Below are 23251 nucleotides of genomic sequence, written 5' to 3'. Positions count from 1 at the left end.
CCTGATTTTCCTCTGTCTTTTCTGGAGCCCGATGAAACACTTGAATGTGCAGGTAACACCGCAAAAATGTGATGTGAGCCCGACTGTAGTACACGCTTCTCTAAATGGTCTTTTGGCATCAGCAGTACAAAAAGCCCCGGACTTCCTGGATCCCCGCTGTTTACGTTTTGATGACTCATGAGTTACACTTTAAATGGGATGACTTGCTTTGGACTCACACTTGAATTTTGCTGACTCACATTTGAGAAAAAAATGATTCACTTAGACTTAAACTGATGATTCAGCATGGCTACACATGTTTTCAGAGTCACCTTGAGCTGTATTCCTCATCACGTCGCACACTTGAGGCAGCCTGCCATCTCCGCTTTAAGTCATCCTGGGTGGTAATCATCTACCTGTCTTTCCTCGCCCTCTTCTGAACCACACAGAAAGCATGGAAGCCAAAACAAGCCAAAACAATGAATAAATGAAATGTCTCAGAGATTTTTGTCTCTGAAAATGTATCCCACGGCCACATTCACACCGTCTGGGAGTCAGACTAAATTGCTTTTGGTTTGTCCGGAAACACATCAAAATTACTTTAGAGCCACACCACCATCACTTAGCAACCACACCACCAGCACTTAGCAACCACACCATCACCAGTCTACAGAACCAAAACACCCATGTTGCGCCATAGCCTCATCTGAAACTTTTAATTTACACATTTAAGTACTTTTGTTCTATAGTGTTTTGATATTGTGGGTGCATTAGGTTACCAGTCATGGAGACCCAAAGACACCACTAAAACGCTTTTGACCAAGACAAAAACATAGTTACGTTGTTTCCCACACATACATTATACTTGGGCGGGCGTCCGGGTATATTAAACCCGGAGTATATTTCCCGTATATACATCCGCGATCAATTAACCAGCGGACGATCTGCCTCCATCCTCCACTCCCATCATTAAGATTATTGCAAATAATAATAATAATAATGCATTTTATTTGAAGGCGCCTTTCAAAGCACTCAAGGACACCGCACATAACAACAAAGTACAACAAAAGACAGCACAAGTACAGGACAATATAGTGCAAATAATAGAAGTAAGAGGATGCAATTACATGGTGCCATCTCAGCACAGAATTCAGACTCTGCAGTCCTCACCAAACAGTAAGTCAACCGGGCCGGGTTAGGCAGGGCTGAGCTTCCGGGGTGAGAATAGTGCAATAGGTAAATACCCAACATCATTCCATTAATTGCAGTCTGCACAGAAATCAGTGTTCCTGTTTACTTCCAGCACAAAAGATAGTCTTGCTGAAGTTCCAGTTTTTCTAGTTTTTGTATGATAAAAGATACATTATGAAACAACTGAGTAAAATGGAAGATGATGAAAGAGGGAAATACAGTATGTCATTGATTAACTTGCTAGCACCAAAAAGCAGAAGAGGGCTGGTTAAATCCTTCAGCATCATTCCATCACCTGCAGTCTGTTCAAAAATCACTGTAGCTCCCATTTTACAACCCTACTCATCGCGACAGTTCTCATTCTTCTCATTTTTATATGGTAATGGATTATTGCATTCATGTTGAAGGTGGAAAATGTGTTGTTGATTACTGAGCATCATAGCACAAAGACAAAGCTAAATGGAACAATGATCAATTATTTGATTTCATTTTTTTACCTCCTATATGAGGAAAACATACACTTTATCAGTTTTTGACAGAACAGTTTAAATTGTTTGAATAATTTTTTACATTTTATTGCACGTTTGAATAAAGTGATATGTCACAATATAGTACTGTGTTACTTAAATAATCACATATGCCGTGTGCATATACTAACAATTTGTCACTTTTAGGATTCCAAACATTAAGATGACCAAGAAAACGGCCAAGCTTTCAAAAGAAAAGCCCTATGACATTGAATAATAAATACATACAACTATATAGATAAATACGAAAAATCTAAATGAAATAAAAATAAGCTAATTTTTACGTCAGAATGTATGACTGTTTTGCTCCTGGGCTTCATGCACTTTCTACAATCAAATGTATAAGCGGCAACTTTTCAGCTGGAATTGGATTCCGTCTTTCAGGAAATCAGCCAGTGACAATCACCGTCCTCCATTATCTCCCCCTTAATGTGAAACATCTCCCGAAACATAAACCACTGACCTCTTCCACGTTTTTGCAACCCGATCTCCACTAATCCATCATCGAATCTAACCTCCCAACCTCATTTCGCTGAGTACAATGCATCATCACTTTGAGCGTGTTACAGCAAAAAGGGGGGGGGGGGTTCACTGACTCATTACTCACGAATGTCAAGTTCAAGTACTATGAATTCACTCAACAGATGCTATTTGTCGCAACTATGAGACAACTGGGGGACATTACACTCTTGAGGCTGTAAAACAAAAAGGCCAGACGAGAAATTAGGGAAGCAGGGAGAGAGAGAGAGAGAGAGAGAGAGAGAGAGAGAGAGTAAGACAGAGAGAGAGAGAGAGAGAGAGAGAGAGAGAGTAAGACAGAGAGAGAGAGAGAGAGAGAGAGAGAGAGAGAGAGAGAGAGAGGGAATATTGACAGGCAGGCCTGTTATCTGTTAGTGTTTTGCAGGCGGCAGCTGCAGTGAAAGGCTTGACCTCACTTCCCAGCTATGCAGGCAGACTCTCCAGAGTTTGATACATTTCTGAAAGGCTTCGCAACCCAGCAGAGAAACTATCTCAAGTATTTGTCTCCGAGTGAAACATCTTATTCAGATACAGGACAAGACACGGCACAACAAAAAAACAACAAAGACAGAAGAACCATTCAGTCGAAACAATAAGAAAAAATAGGTCAGACCAGCACTGTGACAAAATAACGTTTTAATCATATAATGCTATTCTACGTTCCTCTAATTTCTTCCTCTGCGCTGCTGCCTCTCTACAACTGAGCTTTTTCTGTCCTAAATGGAGTGTAATATGTGCATGTCTGCAGGAAGTTTGTCCTGGTTTTCCCTCAGAATGAGGAAGAAAACAGTCTTTGTGTAAAGCTGTGACCTGAGAGGTTTCACCCTCAGATTCTTTCATTTCCTCTCTGAAGCCAGGGGTATGTAGTCGCTTGTGTTACACCCTTTATCTCAAAATTGCCTCTTTACATTTCTCTCCCCCCTCCCCGAAAAAATATGGTGCCCGCCTTACCGCTGCCACATAGGCCAGCGTTACTGCCACATCAGATACACGGAGGGAACAGCAGAGTTTTTTGTTTATGGAAGAAACAAACGGGGTTTCTGTTGGGACCGAGGTGAATCCTTTCGCCTTGTCACAACTTGCCACATGGAGGGAAAGGAGACCGGGGAAATGGAAAGTCAGCGGAGAAAAGTAAATAAACAAGACTTTGACGCAGGCTTGGAAAATCTGGAAATGCATGCAAAACTAATTTGACACTTTCCAGATCTTGATAGAGTTATGAGTCACAGAGGAGCAGGAGACGGCACATGTGACACACTGTGACATGTGAAGGATCGTCCTCAGCCACACAACAATGCGATCTTGTTGAAAGGCGTGCTGCTCCACAACACTTCTCTTTATTCCAGCTAATCAAAACACCCAGAATCCGGCACAGAACAAATCATTCGGGACCTATGGGAGAGTGAGTGTCGAACTTTGGGGCTCGACGGCCAAAACTTCGCAGAGACATTAGGGAGCATTTATTGAGCAATAAATCCAGGAAATGTCAAAACATTGTGTTTTCAGTCTAATAAAGTCTGGATTCCAACGTGTATGGAAGCTCATTTTCGCCACGAAACAAAATAAATCAAACTACAAAAATAGATAACAGCTCACGGTGAGTCATTAATATGACATATGTTTATGAAACTGGAAGTCAAATATCTGCTCTTTCTACCAGAGAGTTCTGTCGGATCGGATTTTCACAACCACGTTATTGTGAAAAGGAATTCATGGTAATGGTATTATTGCAATATCTACTGAAAATGTGCAGAATCCCAACAAAAACCCCACTGATGAGCTAACTTTTTTCAGGTTCCAGGCAGAGTGTCTCCCACTCATCTGCCATCTCCTCCGACATGATGATTCTGGCGGCAGTAATAACATATAATGATAACAATCTTTAGATATAGAGCACTTTAATTCTTGAGGAATATGCAACATAAAGTGCTTAACATAGCAGCAAGCTAGCTAGTTACTGGGTCCTCCTCTACTTCTTCTTTCCTTTTGATGATAGTAGCTAGTAGTGATTCACCTGAATGCTGGTGAATCACTGCCAGCTACTGCAACAAAGTGGGAATGGAAAAAAAACCTTAAATGTTTAAATGTGTTGGATTATTTACATCATATTATCATATGATCATATGTGTTTAATGAAATGATATCAGCATTTCATTTATGAATATAACCACTATTGTCAATACTGGTTATTGCCATGCCCCCAATATCAGATAAAACTTGTTTTCCATTTGTTAATCTTGTTTTGTTATTTTTTTCTTTATTTCTTAACATTTTTTTTACCCCAAAGGCTGCCTCAGTTCATCTTCCTCACCCCACAATATAAAATAGTTTTTTTTCAGTATGCAGCATAAAGGGACTCAACTTTTGTTCTACAAGCCCAATACGACTAATAAATTAACAGTTTCCCTTTAACATCATTATTATCTAGTCATTCTATGTGACTGTTTTACATAAAAAGTCAAACTTCTGACTTTGCCAGTCAAACTAGGACTACCCCATATGTGTATCTTTTATTATCATTCCGAAGTCCCATCCTCTTTTTTTCTTTTCCCTGGCGGAAATGGTCTTCCATAGGACAGAGAACAGCGGGCTATGGGAACAAAAATAAGGAAATAATGGGGACCAGACTACAGGAACAGACTCCACACTCCCACAAACACACACACACACACACACATGCACACAGATGCAAAACTGAGGGTAGACACGGATAAACACTCACATGTGCAGACAAAAACACACGCAAACACTCCCTTACATAATTACACATGGCACAGAGACAGATGGTGGAGCGTTCAGACGCACAGACATGAAAGCGCTCTGACGGTGTTGTGAAAGAAAAAAAAAACATGTCCATCCCATCCCAACATGTCTATCCTCGCAGTCAGCATTAAAATCATCATCAACCAGAAACAGAGAGTTGCGCTTTCAACATTATAGCTTTTTGCCTCATACAAAAATCATTAGAGGATTTTGAGCAATAATGTTTCTGTCTCCGTGCACCACCTCCTCCTCCTCAGAAGGAAATGTGGATCTCTTTCCTAATCATATTGTTTGTAATGGAAAAGCTCTGCTCTAATGGCTGACGTGTCATGTTTCTTCCACCGAGAAGATGTTTACGACGTTGGGTTTTTTCAGTGTTACCGACACATTGTCTCCAGCAGCTTGTTCTATTGCACTTTGTCACATGTAGTGTGCTGCGGAAATACATAAACATGAGGTCAAAAGGCTTAAAGGATCATGCCGGTGGTTTGGCTTCAGGTATTACTTTGAATGCCTGGCATAAGTTTCCAGTGATTTGGCTGCGCTTTGCGGAACAATTTGCAGAAGGTAATGAGCATTAGTCTTCCGTCCAAGTGAAAGCTGCATTAATTGTAATGAATACTCTCCTTTCGGTGATTTGAAAAAGCTGTTCTGGCCTCTGATATGTGAGAGCCAGCCGCTGAATAAGTACACCACCTTTTTCTCTATAATCAGAGGCTTGAATAGGGATTTGAAAAAGGTGTTACTGATCAATGCAGCTAGGGGTTCGGGTTTGGGTGGGCTGATGTCCACGGACCACACCGCTGAGTTTTTAGTGGAGCTATTTTATTTCATAAAAAGTTATTCCAATATAACTGTGGGCATCGTGTTTTGTGGAGGCAGATTTTTTTTATTTATTTGTTTATTCGGACATGTTAAAGACAAAATAAGACAATAAAATAAGTTAAAAAAAATAAAAAAAATAAAAAATAAAAAAATAATAATAATAATAATAATAATAATAATAAAAATAATAATAATACCATAACAAACAAGCTTTGAAAACATCAGGCATACAGCAAGTCATTAGCAAGTCATCCCACCAGAAAAAAGCAAACAAATATTTCATGTCCAAAAAGGAGCTGGAAGGAAGTGTCCTACTCCTTTTTTTAAAATCTATATTTCATTTTTTAACTTTATAATTATTCTTGTGAAATCAAAAATTCAGATCACATAAATAATAAATAAAATGTACTTAAGTAGATTGTCCAGACTAACGATGACACTGTAGCTGTAGGATTTATTAAATATTGTTTTATGTTGCACCACTAACTGCCTGCCATTCGCTTCCATTGTATTGGTGAAAAGAGACAGATATCTCAAAAATTAACAAGCTATCTTAATGGCCAGATATAATCAAGGACAGGCTAACACATTTAAATTTAATGCTGATTTATTATATTTTTCACGAAACATGTAACCCTGACGGAAAAGCTCCCAAATCCAATAGGACGTTTCCCTAAAACTAACAAGACCTTAAAGCAACAGTATGTGGAAGTTGGCATTTTGTGCGATTTGGTGCCTCCCAGAGTTTCCGAGTGCAACTCCCAGGTCTGTGGCGTAATGTAGGTGCTAACTACAAACAAAACTCATCAAGTCATACCAACGGTACGTGTTGAAAACTTGTGTGATGAAGTAAACATGTATGTAACGCTGTGACACAGTGCAGAAACAAGTGATTACCCTATTAAAAGACACTGTACAATACATTAATAAAGCTGTTATATTATTATCATTATAAAGTTACAATGCAATGCTTTAACTTTACTGCTGTCACATCATAAAAACATAATCACTTTTAGACAGTGAGAAATCATGCCTGCTGAAAGGAAAACCCTTCTACAGAGGATGGACAAACAGCATGGACACAGACAGACTGCACATGCTGGACCTCAACCAATCACAGCTGTCTGTCTTCAATGCATTTTGTACATAATACGTGACTTAGCCCAGTTCCCAGCATCAGTCGCCTTCTACTAAGACGCCACATGAGAAAAAGTACTTGGATAAGGACGTGGAAACATTGTGGTCATGTTTAAATACGGCATTGTTGACTGTTGACAGGGGATGGGCTATGAACTGTGATCCCCCTCTACGAGAGTCTACGTCACTCGCTTGATGCGCCCCAACCCTGGGCTGGTTTCGGTTTTGGAGCAATGGCCTGTTGCAGTGTTTCCTGCAGCTGACCTGACCATAACGTCATGCAGTGATTTCAAGTAAACAATGAGCATAATGAATTGTGAGCAGCGACTTCAATATTTTGTCAGAAAATGTCACTGTTAATCTTCCCGTACAGCCCTTTTAAGTCTCTGATCCTTATCACGCTGAGTCTCACACCTCCTCCACGCTGCGCTGATGTGTTCCACATGTAGCAACACACGTTGCTCGTTAGAAGGGCTGAAGGCTGGGCCGAAGGGCGGCGGAGAGAGCTCCAACGCACCACCACACATTTGTGTCGCGTTTCGCTTATTTTGCGCATTGTTTTTTTTTAAGCTGCAGTCCATCGAGTTCTCTCAGCCATCTGGGATTTTCATGCCTTTACTACCACATACTTTAATTTCTCTCATGTCTGCCGGCTTAGGTTTCCTCTAATGTGCAATTCTTTCAGGGCCCTTAAAAAATGACAAACACCCAATATTCAATTACATCTCTCCTCACTCCCTCTCTTCCCATTAACCCCCTCCATCACCACCCCTACCCTCTCTCTAACCATCCTTTCGTTTTTTCAATTTCCTACTTCAGTTCTTCTCTGTCATCGCGTCTTGTCACTTACTTTTAGTCCCCTTTCGTCATCTGCGGCTGTGACCATGAATCCCACTGAAATTAGTCGGCCGACAGAATCCATTATCTGAATTTCTGAAATGGCCCAGTGCTTCCCGTCTGTCCACAGAGGGATGTCTTTTTCCTCCCCCCACCCTCATTGCCACATCAGTGCTTCATCACACACACACACACACACACACTGGAGATTAGATACAAGTTCACATTCAGTAGCTGAGTGTTTACAGTTATTGATAAAGAGGCTTGTGGTTTACACAGCGATGGGGCCCGGCAATGGTGTCACGGTGATCTAATGGTAAGAGAAACACGCTCTTGACTGGAAGTACAGTGAGGGCTTTGAAAAAGGCAATAATGAAGGTTTTTCTGCTCAGCTCGGGCTGTAATATGTCTGCAGAGTTGTTGCGGTCAGCAGCAGTGACTAACTCACTTCCAGGTGCTGAGATTTCTGTTTTGTGTAACTTTTGTTTTCTCTTTTTATATCTGTTTTTTGGAACAAAAGGACAAAAGTCAACAGCAAAACGCACACTGGTACTGTGATGTTCCTGCTATGGTTCAGATCAGCGCCGCTCAAAGAGGCGCCAGCAGGCCAAAATTCAACATAAGGTTAAATTTGGCTCACTATATTTTTCTAGATAACGAAAAGATTTTTAAAATTGTGATGTAAATCAGTGTTTGTGCTGTTTTTATACGTTAAAATGCTCTTTCAATGCAGAAAGTCATCCATTCAACTTTTGGATTAACCCTCATATGGCTAATTTTGCAACTCAACCACACAATACAATACAATTATTAGGCGTATGCTTTTGACCGTGACCCCAGTTTCAGTCACTCACCACAAAATTCTTTTTTCTTCCCACCATCAAATTCTGTATCCAATTTTCCAAAAATTGCATCTCATTGAAAGCGGCACTTTGGTCCTTAAACTTTCAAAGCACACCAGTTTGATCCACTCCAGCAGTTGTTTTGTTGACAAAGATTGCCCGTTACATTCTGCTGGCTGCTTGGTGCCACCAGATTCTCTAATTGTTCTTCAGGCTTTGAAACGCAGATGTTTTCTTATTAGAAACGGCTGTCATTCTGTGCCAGGATGCCTTAAAATCCATCACATACAAACAAACACGGACATGCACATCTACAGCTCGATACAACTGGATACTGGCCAATGTCTAATGCAGACATCTGGAAGGTTAAAAATCTGATAAGGATACACAGAATCAGCTGATAGAAGAAGGATGAAGATGAACTTCAAAGTGAATGTGACAGGAAACTTAGCTAGAAATGTAATTATAAAGCTTCCCCAAGAAACCAATACACTCTGCCACAAAAGCAAACCGACACACACACAGGAACCCACTTTCCTCTCTAAACAGGTGGAGCTGATCTGGCTAATACTCGACTATACTTGAAATCATGCTGTTATAATGCATGCTATCAAATCCTGGCTCACTCGAGAAGCTGAGACAGTGAGTAAAAACAAGCTGTACGCGCCGCCCCCAGGAAGCATTTAATGACACTGAGTTTGCCAGAAGTGAGCAACTGACTGACTGCTGACGCGGGATTCATAAGCGCAGATGCTGTCGTTATGGGTGATTAGAAAAGCTACACTGTGAACGGGAATTTCACGCATTGAGCACTTCACACACACCCAAACACCCAGAAAACAGGTGAACATTGCGATCCACGCACCAGTCACGCCCCCGCGCTGACTGATTGGAGGGCCGTAGTTAGCCCTGATTGGTTCTGCTCTCAGTCGAACGCATTGTGGCAGCGGAGAGAAAAGGGCAGCCGGCTTCCCGGGGTCGAACATTGATTGGTTATACATTGCGGCTCCCAAACAAGTGTAAGTAAGCGATACGGCATCTGCGTGCATGTGTTTGGGTGGTGGTATGTCTTGGCGCTCCGCATTGTCTGACGATGCGATCGCCGAACACCACCGCGGGCTTTGAGATAATCAAATCATTCACAGAAGACGTCTTCCCGGGCCAACACCTGACACACAGACACTCACACTGTGAACAAGGGGGTCATGGCTCATTTGACGGAGCTGGTGACTCACTGAGGAGTGATGAAGAGAATCTCTGTTGGTGTCATTCAAACGGCGGACAGGCACCAGCGGTCAAACGGACGCGACTGTCCATGACCTCTAGTTGAAGACATTTATTTGAGGACAGTATTCAGCACGGCTCACACAAGCGCAGATTTTTACCCATTACAAAATTGCAAAGAGTAAAAAAAAATAGTTGTAGCCTGGACTGAGATCTACCAGTCCCTATGGGAGGGAAACAGATTTAGGTGTGTCTGATTGGTTTTTGAGTCCAATATAGAAATTGGGGAGTCTCAAAATTATAAAATAGGAAGTCTTGGACATCAACGAGTTGTTAGAAAAACTTTCTTTTTAGCATCGTAAGAGTGCCCCAGCACTCCATTGAAAATGAGCTTGCCCGAAAACGAAACCATGGTAAATCTTAAAAGTGCCTCTTTCGTCATAATTATGCTTTTACACGAAGGTTTGACTCATACATCAACAAAAAAGCCTAGGTTGCATTTTGGCGAGAGTTTTGCTTTAACTACACTTCCGTCCTCATGAGGCCTTTACAGAGCTGATTTTCGAACACTTTGAAAGCCTCATTGTTTAAGGCTGTGGTTAGTTCTTCTTCTTTCCTGCCTCCGCTGGCACACTGTTGTTATTCTTGGCAGGCTTTAGACACCTGTAGATCCGTGGAATAGTGTGAAGTCACTGGAAATTATCGCGTCACCTGCTTTCCTTTGTGCGTCTCCATGTGCACATTTGACACTTCAACTGACCTTTAAGGCATAGTTAGAACTTTCTATCATTTTTTGTATGTGCATGTTAAAATGCTTTTTCCACGTGTGTGTCTATCTCGATTGCTTTTGGCACGTCAAATCAAGCACAAGCCAGATTTTGGTTTTTCTTTCCCATCATTTGATTGAGTGAGTGCATCAGAGTTTATGTGAATGGAGCCGCTTCTCATGTCCAACTGTACTTTACCAAGCCGGAGGGTTTATGTGAGTGTGAGAGAGTCTACATGCTCACATGTACTGTATATGTCGGCGCTTATGCATGTCTAAGTGTGTGTGACCAACTTTGTCTTTATTTTCCATCCCTTCCTGTCCTTCCCAGAAGAAATCACCCAGCTGGCTGGTTCTTTAAAGCATCCTCAAAAGGACAAGTGAAGAGGACGGCAAGCGGCAGGGGAGCAGTTATTATCACGTGGTCACCATCTGCTGACCAGATGATTGGTGAAGCTGGATGGGGAATAGCTGTGAGGTTCACTTTCTCATCAACCCAACGTACTATCCTCCTCTGAATTTGATTATAATCAAAACCCAGAACTCAACCGTAACTTTGACCCAGCTGTGAACTGACTGCCAGTTGACCTTTTTTGTTTTGCTGTGACCAGTGTAATACGAAAAACAGGCAAAGAGGGAATCTTTTTGAAAACAAGACAGGAGATACGTGTCCAACAAATGTGAATGAGTGATTGTACTGTACATCCAATCAAAACAAGCAACTGCCTTCTGGTATTTTATTGCTTAACCTGCTCTGTGCCTAGAAGTGACCTCATACAGAAACAGCGGTGGATTCCAGATAACGTACTTTCCTGGTAAGTGTTTGTCATCAGTAAAGAAAAAAACCAATGTGAAGTGAGTGAGGGGCCTTAAAGAGACAGAAGCGAAAACAGGGTTAGGGTTTAAGCACTAAAGCATGTAACCCTATTCTTGTAGCGACCCAAAGTGAAATTTAGGAACCTGAATACGAGCACAATATACCTCCTTTAACACATGAATGAATAAGATGGTATATTGTAATGAAAATACAAAACAAGTTATCAATTAATCACAGTTTATTATTTTAAAAAATGTTCAACTTTCCTTTAATTACAGTAGTCAGCTAAACCCCTTTGGGGATGAGAAGCCGTTTAGTCGTTCATTGTAGGTGATTTAATTTATCTTTCAGTATGAAGCAGGGTAATTGAAAAAGAAGTGGGGTTTTTTTTCATAAAACCTTAAATGTATAGATCGCTCTCTAGACAAAGTAAAGCTTAGCCAATATTAAGGCTGTCATGCCAGTGCCTTCACTGGCAGATCCTGATATTGAGAAACTCCTGAGAAAGAATGTGACACTGCTTGTTTAATTTCTAAGGAATCCGCTGCTGTTTCGGAATGAAGCCACATATCTCAGGAGGATGTTTGGATTTATTTGACTCAGACCTTTCTCTGTGGTGGTGTCTGAAACACTAGCTAAAGGTAGGAAGGAGCAGCTGCGACGACTCCAGGACTTTCAAACTTTCAGTCAACCGTTGCACAATCTAAAAAGACAGTGGACTTGAGATATAGTTGAGCCCCTAACAGAGGTTAAGTGCTTCGACCGTTTTGCTGTCGCAACAGACATTTTACTGGATATCTTTATGTTGGTTATTGAATTAATCAAGGTAGAAGACAGCAATGACAAAAAAAACAAAGCAGATAAGAAGAATAAGCAATTTGAGCATGCTTTTCTTCATGAGTGAACTTGCTTTTTTTGGCCATAGTCTTATCTTTCTTCTTTTCCCCAGAACAATCACCAACCGAAAGTAGTCCAGTCACTTCAGTCTGCGTACAAATAACATGACTTTCCACTTTCAAATCAGATGCAGTAGTCGAGGTTGTGGTTGACTGAACTTCCATCTCAAACAATGCAAACATAACTGCCTACAAACTTCTATGGTTCCATTATGTTAGTGTGGTGTGCAGCGTTAAGCGATACATCCTATAGAGGGCAGCTCAGAGTCTGGAGTTGCTGACAATAACAAATATATATTGACGGTTGAGTTCTTTCCACGCAATGGGAGAATTGGACAACGAACGTCATTTTCCACTATTTTGTAAGAGAGTCCCTTAAGAAACAAAGAGTCAGTGTTGACTTGTTTTCACTTACATCTGAAAATTAATACATATAACATAGACCGAGTACCACGTCACGATGAATCAAACAAATTTAAGAACCTTGTCACCTGAGAAAACACCTGGTCTAACCCAAATAGCCAGCCTGTTGCAAGTGCCAGGCTCATTAATGGGAGCATTAAACCCCATTGTGAACGGCAAAACCTTAAGCAAGGCATTGACAACTTTATCAGCATTTTCAGGTAAATAATTGGCTAACTGGAGTAGTTGTTGGTGGAGATACCTGGGCTTTTTCCTCTGTCTCGATTAACAATCGATTATCATTTAGCCGAGACTAAGCTACGGTAGTGTATCGGTTCAAATGTCAATGGTTCCGAACCCAAGCAAAATATATTTAACTTGCGTCATCTTTTCCTACACCCAGCCATTTAGGTTTGTTGCCCAAACCTAGTTAAATTGCAACATTATGTGTTTATCATTGTTACCATGACGACAAATGTCACCTAACTATCTAACGTTTTAAACTATCAAATGGTAAGGATAGGCGTACCACCTGCATTGCTAAACTATGAGGTTATGAGTAGAAACAAACAACACATCTCTAAGCAACAGAAAATGTATGTCCTTCAGTTTTACACATAGTGTAGGCTGGAGAGCACATTCTGCTGTCCAACGCTGTGAATTAAGGTCGGAGTAAAGACAACAGTTGCAACAGGATGAGATAACGCAGCACATAGGAGACAAATCACATGGAATCCTTTGGTATGTTTTGTCTAGGAACAACATCCTCCTGCTTCCAGGCAGTGAGATGTTCTTTTCCCACAATTCACACTCAAACTTACTGAACAGATGACAGTTGGTCTGCTACTGTGTTATAGAGAGTTTATGTAAAAAAAGAGAAATGCCTCTATCTTAGAACACTCGGCTGGAAAAGGCCTGGAGACTTGCAAAGTGGGAGACATATCTCTGCCCAGACATAAAACTGTCAGACTGACACACACAACCTTAGCTTGAAAATAAAAACAGAACAGAGCCCTGTCACTCCATACAATTGCAAAACACTAAACTGAAGGACAATTCTGGATTATAGCAATTTGGTTCTCTTTTTCCAGCGGTTTGGGAATCATTTCGATCTCGGGGAGTTGAGCTGAGGCCTGAGGCGCACTTTATTGGACATGAGAATTACAGTCGTGCAGTCCAAAAAGAAGTATGGCCTAAAGCATGCGACCATATACTGCCTAAGTGTTGTGATTACTTCACAGTTCCTGACACAAACAGGGGCATTTTGGGGCTCATAAAAGAAATCCCACATTATCACTGCAAATGATGGTGTGCATCTGTTTTCTTAGTCAACAGTTTGCATTCAGCAGAAATGTAATTATATCATTAGTTATTACAGGATAGCACAAGTTTATCTGGGGACAAAAGATAGTTAATGTAGACATAGTCAGAGAGAGTTTTGGATTTTGAATCAGTGAATACTGTAATGATACATATAACAGTGCAGTATACAAGAGATGATTTCAGAACACTGTCAGGTTTATAGTCGAGTTTAGAAGCTTTTACGGGGCATTTATGAAGACAATCAGGCTCTTATCTCACCTTACTTAGTTGGATATTTTTAAGTATTGTCCCACCAAACTAGACCTTTATCACCTGCTCCATATCCTCCTTAGTTTTCTTCAGGAAATAAGGAAATTGATTTCACTTACAGTAAAGAATACACTGTGTAAAGTCAAAAAACCAACCTCTATGAAAGTGTATGACAGCAATCCTTCTATCTTTTCCACTTCAGCACATGAGACAGCTGTATCATGTAGAGATTAGAACCACCCCTAAATAAGTAAAATGAACACAGTGTGACGGACACCCTTGCAACGGCTCACCAAGGAATCACAGCATATTAACGTGATTTTCAGGACATGGGGTTGGCTGGGATGATGTGTTGAGGCTTACAGTCGTGCTAGGCGGACACTGTGCTTGGACTGAATGATACAGCCTCACAGATAGAGCCGTCAACAGAGTCATTGTTCTGCTGCTGCTGCTGCTGCTTAAGACTTCAAATGTCGCTTTCACTGCTACAGAAATACATAGACAGTAGATGTAGCTTGCTAGTTAGAGAGAGATACTGTGTAAATGTAGAATATGCATAATTGGATAGAAATAAACAGCAAGCTAGAAAGATATGGCTGGGAAACAACTAAGCAAATCAAGGTTTGATGTTCTCAGCAACCTTTTTTTCGCAAGGTCAAATGTTTGGTGTATGCTTCCCTGGGAAAATGTTTAAATCACCCCCTTCCAGCTTATGGCCTTCTGATGTTATAGTCCTTAAAAACCTACACCCTCCAATTCTGACCGCATCTCCCTCAAGCATCTCTATGTGAAGACAGCCCTGACCAATCATTTAAAATGTTTATACCAAGAGAAACAAATGCCAGGGTATTTAGGGTAGAGCTGGGATGAGAAAGTTAAAAACAAAGCCAGATGGAAGGATAAATATCTTAACAGCTTGCTAGGTAGGTAGGTAGGTAGGTAGGTAGAAGGACCAATTGCTAGCAAGACACATGGCAAGATAGCAAGATAGATAGACCGATAGATAGATAGGACACATTAAATCTCTTCCTTACCCAACACAATCACCACGGTTTTCAGCAGAGACATCATGGTATCCCGGTTGCGTCGTGGTCCAGAGCTGTGCCGCGACATCCTCATGGTCCTCTGGCGCACATAGACAAAAATGTGGGCGTATAGCGTCACCATTACAACAAAAGTCACCAAATTAAACACTGCCCAGAAGATCAGGTAGGAGTTGCTGTAAAGTGGTGCCATGTTGGAGCAAGTACTAATACTACAGATGCAGTTCCAGCCCACGCTGGGGATGGCCCCCATGACTATGGACATGGTCCAAATTATGACAATCACCACAACTACACGCCGGTTACTCATGCGTGTGTGTAGCTGCATGCGGAACACAGTGATGTGGCGCTCGATGGCGATGGCAAGCAGGTTGGCCACAGACGCCGTCAGGCTGGTGTCAATCAAGCCTTGACGCAGAAGCCACGTCGAAACAGTCAGACGCCTTGTGTTTGGTCCCGTGTTGAACATTAAATAGAAGTATGCCAGCCCAGCAAAGAAGTCAGCAGCTGCCAGGTTGGCCATCAGGTAGTAGATGGGGAAGTGGAATCTCCTGTTGACATAGATGGCGATCATCACCAGAAGGTTGGCGAGCATGATGAAGATGCACACAGTGATGCCAAGGCCCATCACCAGCCTGCTGACGGTGTTCCAGTCAGTAGCAAGGTATTTGCCACTGCGGTTGTAGAAGAAGGCGATGGTCTCATTGTAGTAGCACTGTTCCTCATCCATGGTGGCAGTGGTGCTTTCTGAAAGGAGAAAACAGATTCAGTGTTAAGAGAATGTGTGAAAGTTGGATTGAACAAGGTGCTGCTCTGATCAGGGGACTGTTCTCCCTGTAGTCTGGTGCTACATGTAGAGGTGATGCAGATTTTATTTAGAATCTATTATTTGTTTTTTTCACATGCACTCACCTGTAACACTATGCACTGACAAAAAAATACCTAGGAAAAGGATTAATCAGTAAATCGCATCTGTTGATTTCCCCCATTTGGCAAGTGAACCATTCCGTATGCTTGGCAAGCAAAGGATGTTTGAAGATCACAAAGGCTAGATTAAGATGAGTAATGGAAAAAGCACTGACGCGAATGACCAGGTAGTCGAGTCAAAGATTTTGGCACACACAGGAGTTTAAATCTGATTGTATTACCGTGTAAATGAATCGTAAATCAAAACAGATCCTGGGCCTTCGTAGAAATTGTATATGCATCAGTGCAGAGTGCAGTCAGCCAACTTCATGGGGACCAAATGTTTGAAAATATTAGGTCAGTCTATGTAAGGTCCACACAAGCTATGAAAACAAGGTTTGAGTGAGTTTAGGTGTGTGTGTGTGTGTGTGTGTGTGTGTGTGTGCGTGTGTGTGGGTATGATTACTATTAATTAAGCAACAAAACTGGTGGATCTGCATTGCAAGAATCCCTTTAAGTTCGATAAAATGTATTATTTATGTGGTATCACCAATACAAATCAGTAAAGAAAACCATCATATGTCGAAAATGTTACTTTAAACACATCGAAATTGTGATACGTGTTTTTCGAAAAATACAATTTGAAGTATGTATTTAACCAAACAAAACCTGTCTGTACTAACCAGAGCCGCTTTAGTCGAGAACGGGTTAATCTGCAATAGATTAAAATTCATATATTCCTCTTTCATAACGTTCAACACAAAGCACTTCTTTGGAAACGGGACTTAAGCCGGTTCCTGAAACACAGGAAAACAAAAATCCCCCTTTGGATTTGGACTCAACATGATTAGTAATCACACATGTGTGTTTGTGTTTGTGTGTGTGTGTGTATGTGTGTGAGTATTTTACATACAGAAAACAGCCTTCATTAAGACAGGACCAGCAGCTTTATAAGAGCAAAAGGTCTACAAATGATTGTTTGAAACAAAACCTTTATTGTCTACGAGTCGCCAGTTTACAGCAACAGCACACAACGGTGGTGTGTCAGTGTCCGTGTGCCTGTTATGTGTGTGCAGCTGTGTGTGTCTTTGTATCCGTGTGAATAAACCCCTGTGTGATATGAGGCTAAAGCATGTTTTTTCCATCTGGAGTTTTTTTACGAGTGTTTCTGTTCAAAAAAAAAAAAAAAGAAGAAAAAAAAAGCGCATCAGAGGAAAACTAAACAGCAACAGCAGCAACACGACGCTCAGAGTAACACACACACACTCATAAACAATGCTCACAGGAACATGTGTGTGTAATAGGACGCAGGCTGGTCCCTCTCATACACTCCAGACCGGAAACAGGACCTCAGGGTGAGTGCAGAGTAGAGTGTGTGTGTGTGAAGTGTGTGTCATGGGTGTATAGCGTCTGCAGCAACGAGAAGGGGGACGTGGAAACAAAAAAGTAGGGTTTAGCGTCAGGGGCCGGCGTTTCTGTGGAAATCCTCCTCTCTTGATTTACCTTCTAATAAGACTGCTCAAATCCTCTAAGCCCTCTTTTCTCTCTGCAGTGACACAGCAAACATCCCCGCTCTGCCAAAACTGAACTGCAAACACGAGGGATTTTTTTTTTTCTCTTTGAATATTTGCGATGGTGGAAAAACTATCACAACCTTCACCTCAGGAGAAATTCACATGAAAAATAAAGGGGCCACTCCTGGGAAATGAGGCGGTGTTGAAAGCTACGAAAGCTGAGGTTTGCCAACAATATTCGACTTCTGCACCTGAACTGCAAGGAAGCACTAAATCTCCTGGGTTACATACTGTTTCGACGGCCGTGATATACATGACATGTTACATAATGTCCAAAGTTAGTTTGCCGGTAGCAATGGCCCATAATTTACTTCCTGACTGCTTTTTGTTTCCATGTTACAAAGTCTAGATTTAGTCAAAAGCAACACTTCCCATCAACTATACAGTAGACCGGCTTATAATGTTGGATCTTCAAAACACATTTATATTCCTTGGCCAAATCTGCTGTATATTAGGCATGGCACTGCCCCAATAACCGTATAAAGGAAGTCCTGATTAATTAAATAAACGGTTTTCTGGACCGTGTTTATATCTCCAATTTCCTGAGGAGGGCCGATAAGAGACGACATCTGCAGCAATGTTTGCTTGGAGTGGCTGTAAAATGTTTTTATATTCCATTAGCTGTATTGAATCATTGTGAATACTGTCCCGCTCCAGACATGCCGGATGCATCTGCTTAATTTCTGTGCCGCGATTCCTGAGGAGACATGTCGAAAAATATACACTGGCCAGAAATCACTGTAACAGGGCCACATGTTTTCATTACGTTTTAACAGTGGGTTTACATTTAATCACTGTTTCAGTCAGTCTGAAGTCCATTATTCTTTAAAATGTTTATTTCAAATACAAATTACAGGGCTTTATTTAAAGGACAGTTTCGCAATTTTTCAAATGTGTCTTAAAAACAGTTGTCAAGTGCTCATATGAATGTTGTTCCTGTTCATATTAACCATTAAGTTTCGATAGAGCTTGGAAATTAATTTGAGTCTTTTGCAGCCTGAGTTATCGAAATCATGCTGGTATCTTTCACATTTAGTCAATAAATGTCCCTACACTGCAGCACAGAAACATTAAAGCAACCAATACATCTACTATCTCTTCTAAAAAAAACACCCAAACAAACAAACAAAAATCATCTAAATACTGATATGGATGTCCGTTACCATGGCAACATCCAAAGCATCCAAGCTTCTTAGCAACTTCATGAGCCCACCTTAAACTTTTCCATTATTACCTCCATGAGCTGTGTGTGTGAAGACAAACGTCCCATTACAAAGTCAGAGTAATGTCCGACGGAGCCGTTGCATAAATAGAGCCAGTCGTGGTCTGACTCTATTGCAATGCAATGGTTGTTTTGGTGCTTCGCACCTTGCCTGTATATTACTTTAAAGTATTTCACTGATACTGCAGATATGACTAAATGCATTAAGTATTGATATCAATGTAAAAACAGTTATCCTTGCGAACGATAACTCGTACTGTACACTCTACCCAGGCGCCATCCCGGGCCTAGACCAAATGGAGTATTTGCAGCTCACAGTAAAATCTGACAAAGGGACTTTAAAGAAACAGAAATAAGGAAACTGATTACCTCAGAATTGCCGCTATTAATTCTAAGTTGTTTAAAACTGTTGAGCTCATACAACTTAACCTTAATAGTCTACTTTATTTGGTGATTCTGAGGTAATCCGTCTCCTGACTATTTAAAAGTAAAGTAAACTTTTATAGTTTACAGCGAGGCGAGAACACGCCTGACACGGGCTATCTGCGATACTCCAATGAAAACGGCTTAAGAGCAACTTTGAGACAGCAGTTTTGGAGGACATCTATCTCAGACTGCTGAGGACTCACTAACTTCAGATATAACTCGGAGTATATCTCAGCACGGATGGCGATAGCGGCTCTTTCACTTGCCAGGATGACCAGGAGGAACCATTACAGCAGCAAAATTCATCAGATAATACAAGAAAAAAACAATAGTAATTAATCTCAATGCCTTCTGTATGCCCTTCATATGCACAGTGTGTGTCGCGACGGGATCTGACAGTAGCACAGGTCAATGTCCTTTCTGGAAACAAACTGCTACATTTATGATGATGCCCAGACAGCTCCCGTTTCCTGTTTGTGATGCATTTGTTCCTCGCTCCTTTGATTGCCTGTTTTGACTTTTCTTTTGATTAGATTAGAAAAGGCATTTTCAAACCTGCATGTAATTCTGAGGTTTTGTAATTGTTACTTACCAGAGAAAGCGGTAACGCAGCCATTATGAAACAGTAAGAAGAGCAGCTGAGTGATGGCAGCAGCACTAATGCAGGACGGACCCGCAGCGGGGGAGCCGCTGCAATAACTACCGCCACACAGATGAAAGCCCATCTATTCTATTTGTCATCTGCCGCTTATGGCCATTAAGCGTCTGGAGGGAGCAGTCACTGGGGCATTAGATGCCTGAGGCGAGTCGTCAGTACTAGAAAGTGGAGGAAGTGTCAGTGGCCTCTCAGTGCACATTCCCAACACTTTCATCAGACTCTTGGAGCCTGCCGAGAGAGATCCTGTCATTGTGTGTGTGTGTGTGTGTGTGTGTGTGTGTGTGTGTGTGTGTGTGTTGTGGGTGGGTCTTGTAAAAGGGAAAGATTGAGCAAGACAGAGGACACAGAATTAGGGGATTTTAGAAATCTGTGTTCGTGCACCTGGGTGTGTATAAGAACCATAAAAGAGAAGGTTTGAAATGACTAAATTGTTGAAGCATTTGTGTGTGTGTGTGTGTGTGAGCAAGAGAGGAAAGTTTAAGGGTGCGTGTGTGTGTGTACACAATGATTTGAACCCCGGGTGTTAAAGACGGGGAACAAAACGCTCGCTGTGCTTGAGGGTGTGTCGACACACTCTCTTCATGCTTGTTAGTAGTGTGCGATAAAGCCTGGTTGTTCGGAGAGAGAGAAGAAAGTGTGTTTTATATGTGTGTGTGTGTGTGTGTGTGTGAGTGTCTAACAGGCTATGAAAGGACCACCCTGGAATCCATACAAGTGAGGTCATAACTCAAGTATCAGCACCCAGGCAGCATATTTATAACACACGCCTAATTAACGCACACACACAGCCTCAATTATCCAAACCTCTCGCCGTTAGAATCACACACAAAGGCATGAACCCACTTCTAAATAGTCTTCTAAAAATCAGCATTTTGTTTGTTTTTCATTTCGCTTTCACATTTTGACCTCAGCTGAATTGGACACTTCCGAACAGGATGCGATATTTTTTAGCAGCTCTGCAGTTGTTGAAAGCTGCTGACGCTCAACAGCAAGACCAGAAGCCCTGCTGATGAAGATCATTGTGGTCCGCAATGCACATTAGAGTGAGCGAACCTTGAAGGTGAGGTGAAGAGAGTATCATCAGCTCGTTGAACTCAAAAAGTTCATGGACATTCAATGGAAATCTATAAGGCATCTTAGGTGCAGGTACCCAAACTAGAAAGACCTCAAATCATGGCATTTGATCTTGATATTTTTGGTGATCACATGTTGAAATTTTAAGCTACTTAAGGTCAATTTTTGTATATATATTGTGCCTCACAACATACGGCTGGTGCCCCATTTTTTTCCCCGCCCATGCGCCTCAGACATCCCGAGGCTGCCACTGTCGGGACGGACGGACGTGCCAACAAAAGACTTCAAAAGCTGGACTGCTGTTCAACATCGGTTCCTTTTAAACACGACCTCAGTCTTTCTCCTGACTGTAGCCACATTGTCTTGACTTGACTGGGATCGCGACGGCAAACATCCCCATGACGTTAACAAAGATGAAAATCTAAACCAAACCATCATGTTTCCCCAACCATAACAAGGTTTTTTTTTCTTTTAAAGCCAAACCAAGATCCCCTTTTCTAAACATAAGCAGGCTGTGTTTGTGCCCGGCCTTGTCATGTCACAAAAACTGATTTGTAACCATTTTGAGAGGCACAGACAAAGGATGTCGCTGATACCAGAGAATGCTTCTATTTGTCTTCCTTTGACTTCTTGCAACATCCATATCCTTTGGGAAAAGGGGGTGGGGATACAGGGCCTTTCCGCTCAGCGCAAGCAACCGACATGTTTCAGGTGTGCCGACCAGCGCGAGAAGCCACTGTTTGACAATTTTGGTTCCTAATGAGTAAGTGTCGAAGCTGCACAAGTTATATCAGAAGTGACAAGGATTTCCCCACAAGAAGAGCACGGAAAGTCTGATTCATCAACAAGCGCTCCTGATGTTGATCTGATTGGTTAAAGTTATCCCATGACACTGAGGCGTGGATGTTTGGTCCAATCACCTGCCAAGTAATTTTGGAGAAAAAAAAAAAATGTTTTCCACATGGGTCAGTGAAACAAACCATCGGGCGTCAAGTCATAATATTCCTAAGCAACCCTACATTTTAGTTTGTCTCTGTGTTTTGTTACCATTGCTCTGACACGAACTGAGGTGAACTGGATGGGGACAGTCAAATCAATGCTACAGCAGACGTTTAACACACTTCACGCAGTTACTAAACAGTAACAGTCTGCACTCAGTTCCCCGGCGATCTATCATCCAAACCCTCTGGTTAATATTGTTAAAGCTTTAAGAGGAACACTGAATTTAATGTTTGACATGTTATTCCTAGGCAGAGAGAGAGTTTAGTCTGTATTGGAGAACGTTTATTAATGTGTCAGACGGACGTTCGGCCGCTCTCTGCTGCGGAGTTAAATCAAACGGTGGATAATTAAAAGATGAGCTTCGCAGCGCGCCACATCATTTTCCATAGAAAGTGCTCCTTTTTTTAACTGATGACACACTGATCTACAACTCACTGAGATCAGGGTGCGTCTGATGACTTGATGAGGTAATTCCACATGGGCAGAAACACATGCAGCCTTTCCAAACATCCAGCAGAGGTGCATCGCTTACGCAAACGCAGAGAAATAAGCAGGCTGCCGAGCTCCTAACTCTTTTCTCTGTTCCTCATCCATCGCGGATGTATTCTGGAATTAGATATACAAACAGGGTTTAATGATTGAAAGTGACCTACAGTCTGCTGATTGTTTGGCTATAAATTATTCGTATTTCCAGAGGTTTTCTACCCGTGACTCTTCCAGGTCGCTCTAGCTTCATAGGGGGGGGGGGGTTGTTTCACATCTTCTTAGAGAGCCTGGGCTGGTTATACCTGTTCCTGATCACCGTCTGTGAGGCCTACAGGGGCACCGTCAGCTAGAAAAATTATATTATCTTTGCATTAAAAAAATCGCATCAAGTGCAATTTAAGAAAGTAATAGAAAAAAAAAAAGGTCAGTTGGTGGCCATTTTATTTGACAACAGAACCCTGCTTATCCTTTGATACTTTACTTTCTTCTGTGCTGGACCATCACACACCCTGGAGACCCCTCTCTCTCTCTCTCACTCAGTTTAGTTCAATTCAAAGGGGGCT

General features: G+C 41.6%; 1 protein-coding gene across 2 annotated transcripts in view; it reads right to left on the bottom strand.

The window, feature by feature from the left end:
• Positions 1 to 23251, bottom strand: part of lpar1 (lysophosphatidic acid receptor 1) — a 45205-nt gene that overhangs the window by 7226 nt on the left and 14728 nt on the right. Inside the window, exons 1-2 of one of the 2 annotated variants that reach the window (XM_030436414.1) lie at positions 20061 to 20339; positions 15332 to 16087 (exon numbers count right to left, since the gene is read on the bottom strand). In XM_030436414.1, the coding sequence (XP_030292274.1) occupies positions 15332 to 16087; positions 20061 to 20193 (889 nt within the window). In that variant the 5' untranslated portion in view covers positions 20194 to 20339. Of the gene's footprint in view, positions 1 to 15331; positions 16088 to 20060; positions 20340 to 23251 lie in introns of those variants that run through there. The other variant, XM_030436415.1, reaches the window with a different exon arrangement.

This window comes from Sparus aurata, chromosome 12, assembly GCF_900880675.1.
Source record: "Sparus aurata chromosome 12, fSpaAur1.1, whole genome shotgun sequence".
Classification (NCBI taxonomy): domain Eukaryota; kingdom Metazoa; phylum Chordata; class Actinopteri; order Spariformes; family Sparidae; genus Sparus; species Sparus aurata.
The sequence above is the reverse complement of the archived record's forward strand: the minus strand, read 5'-3'. Positions and strand labels throughout refer to the sequence as shown.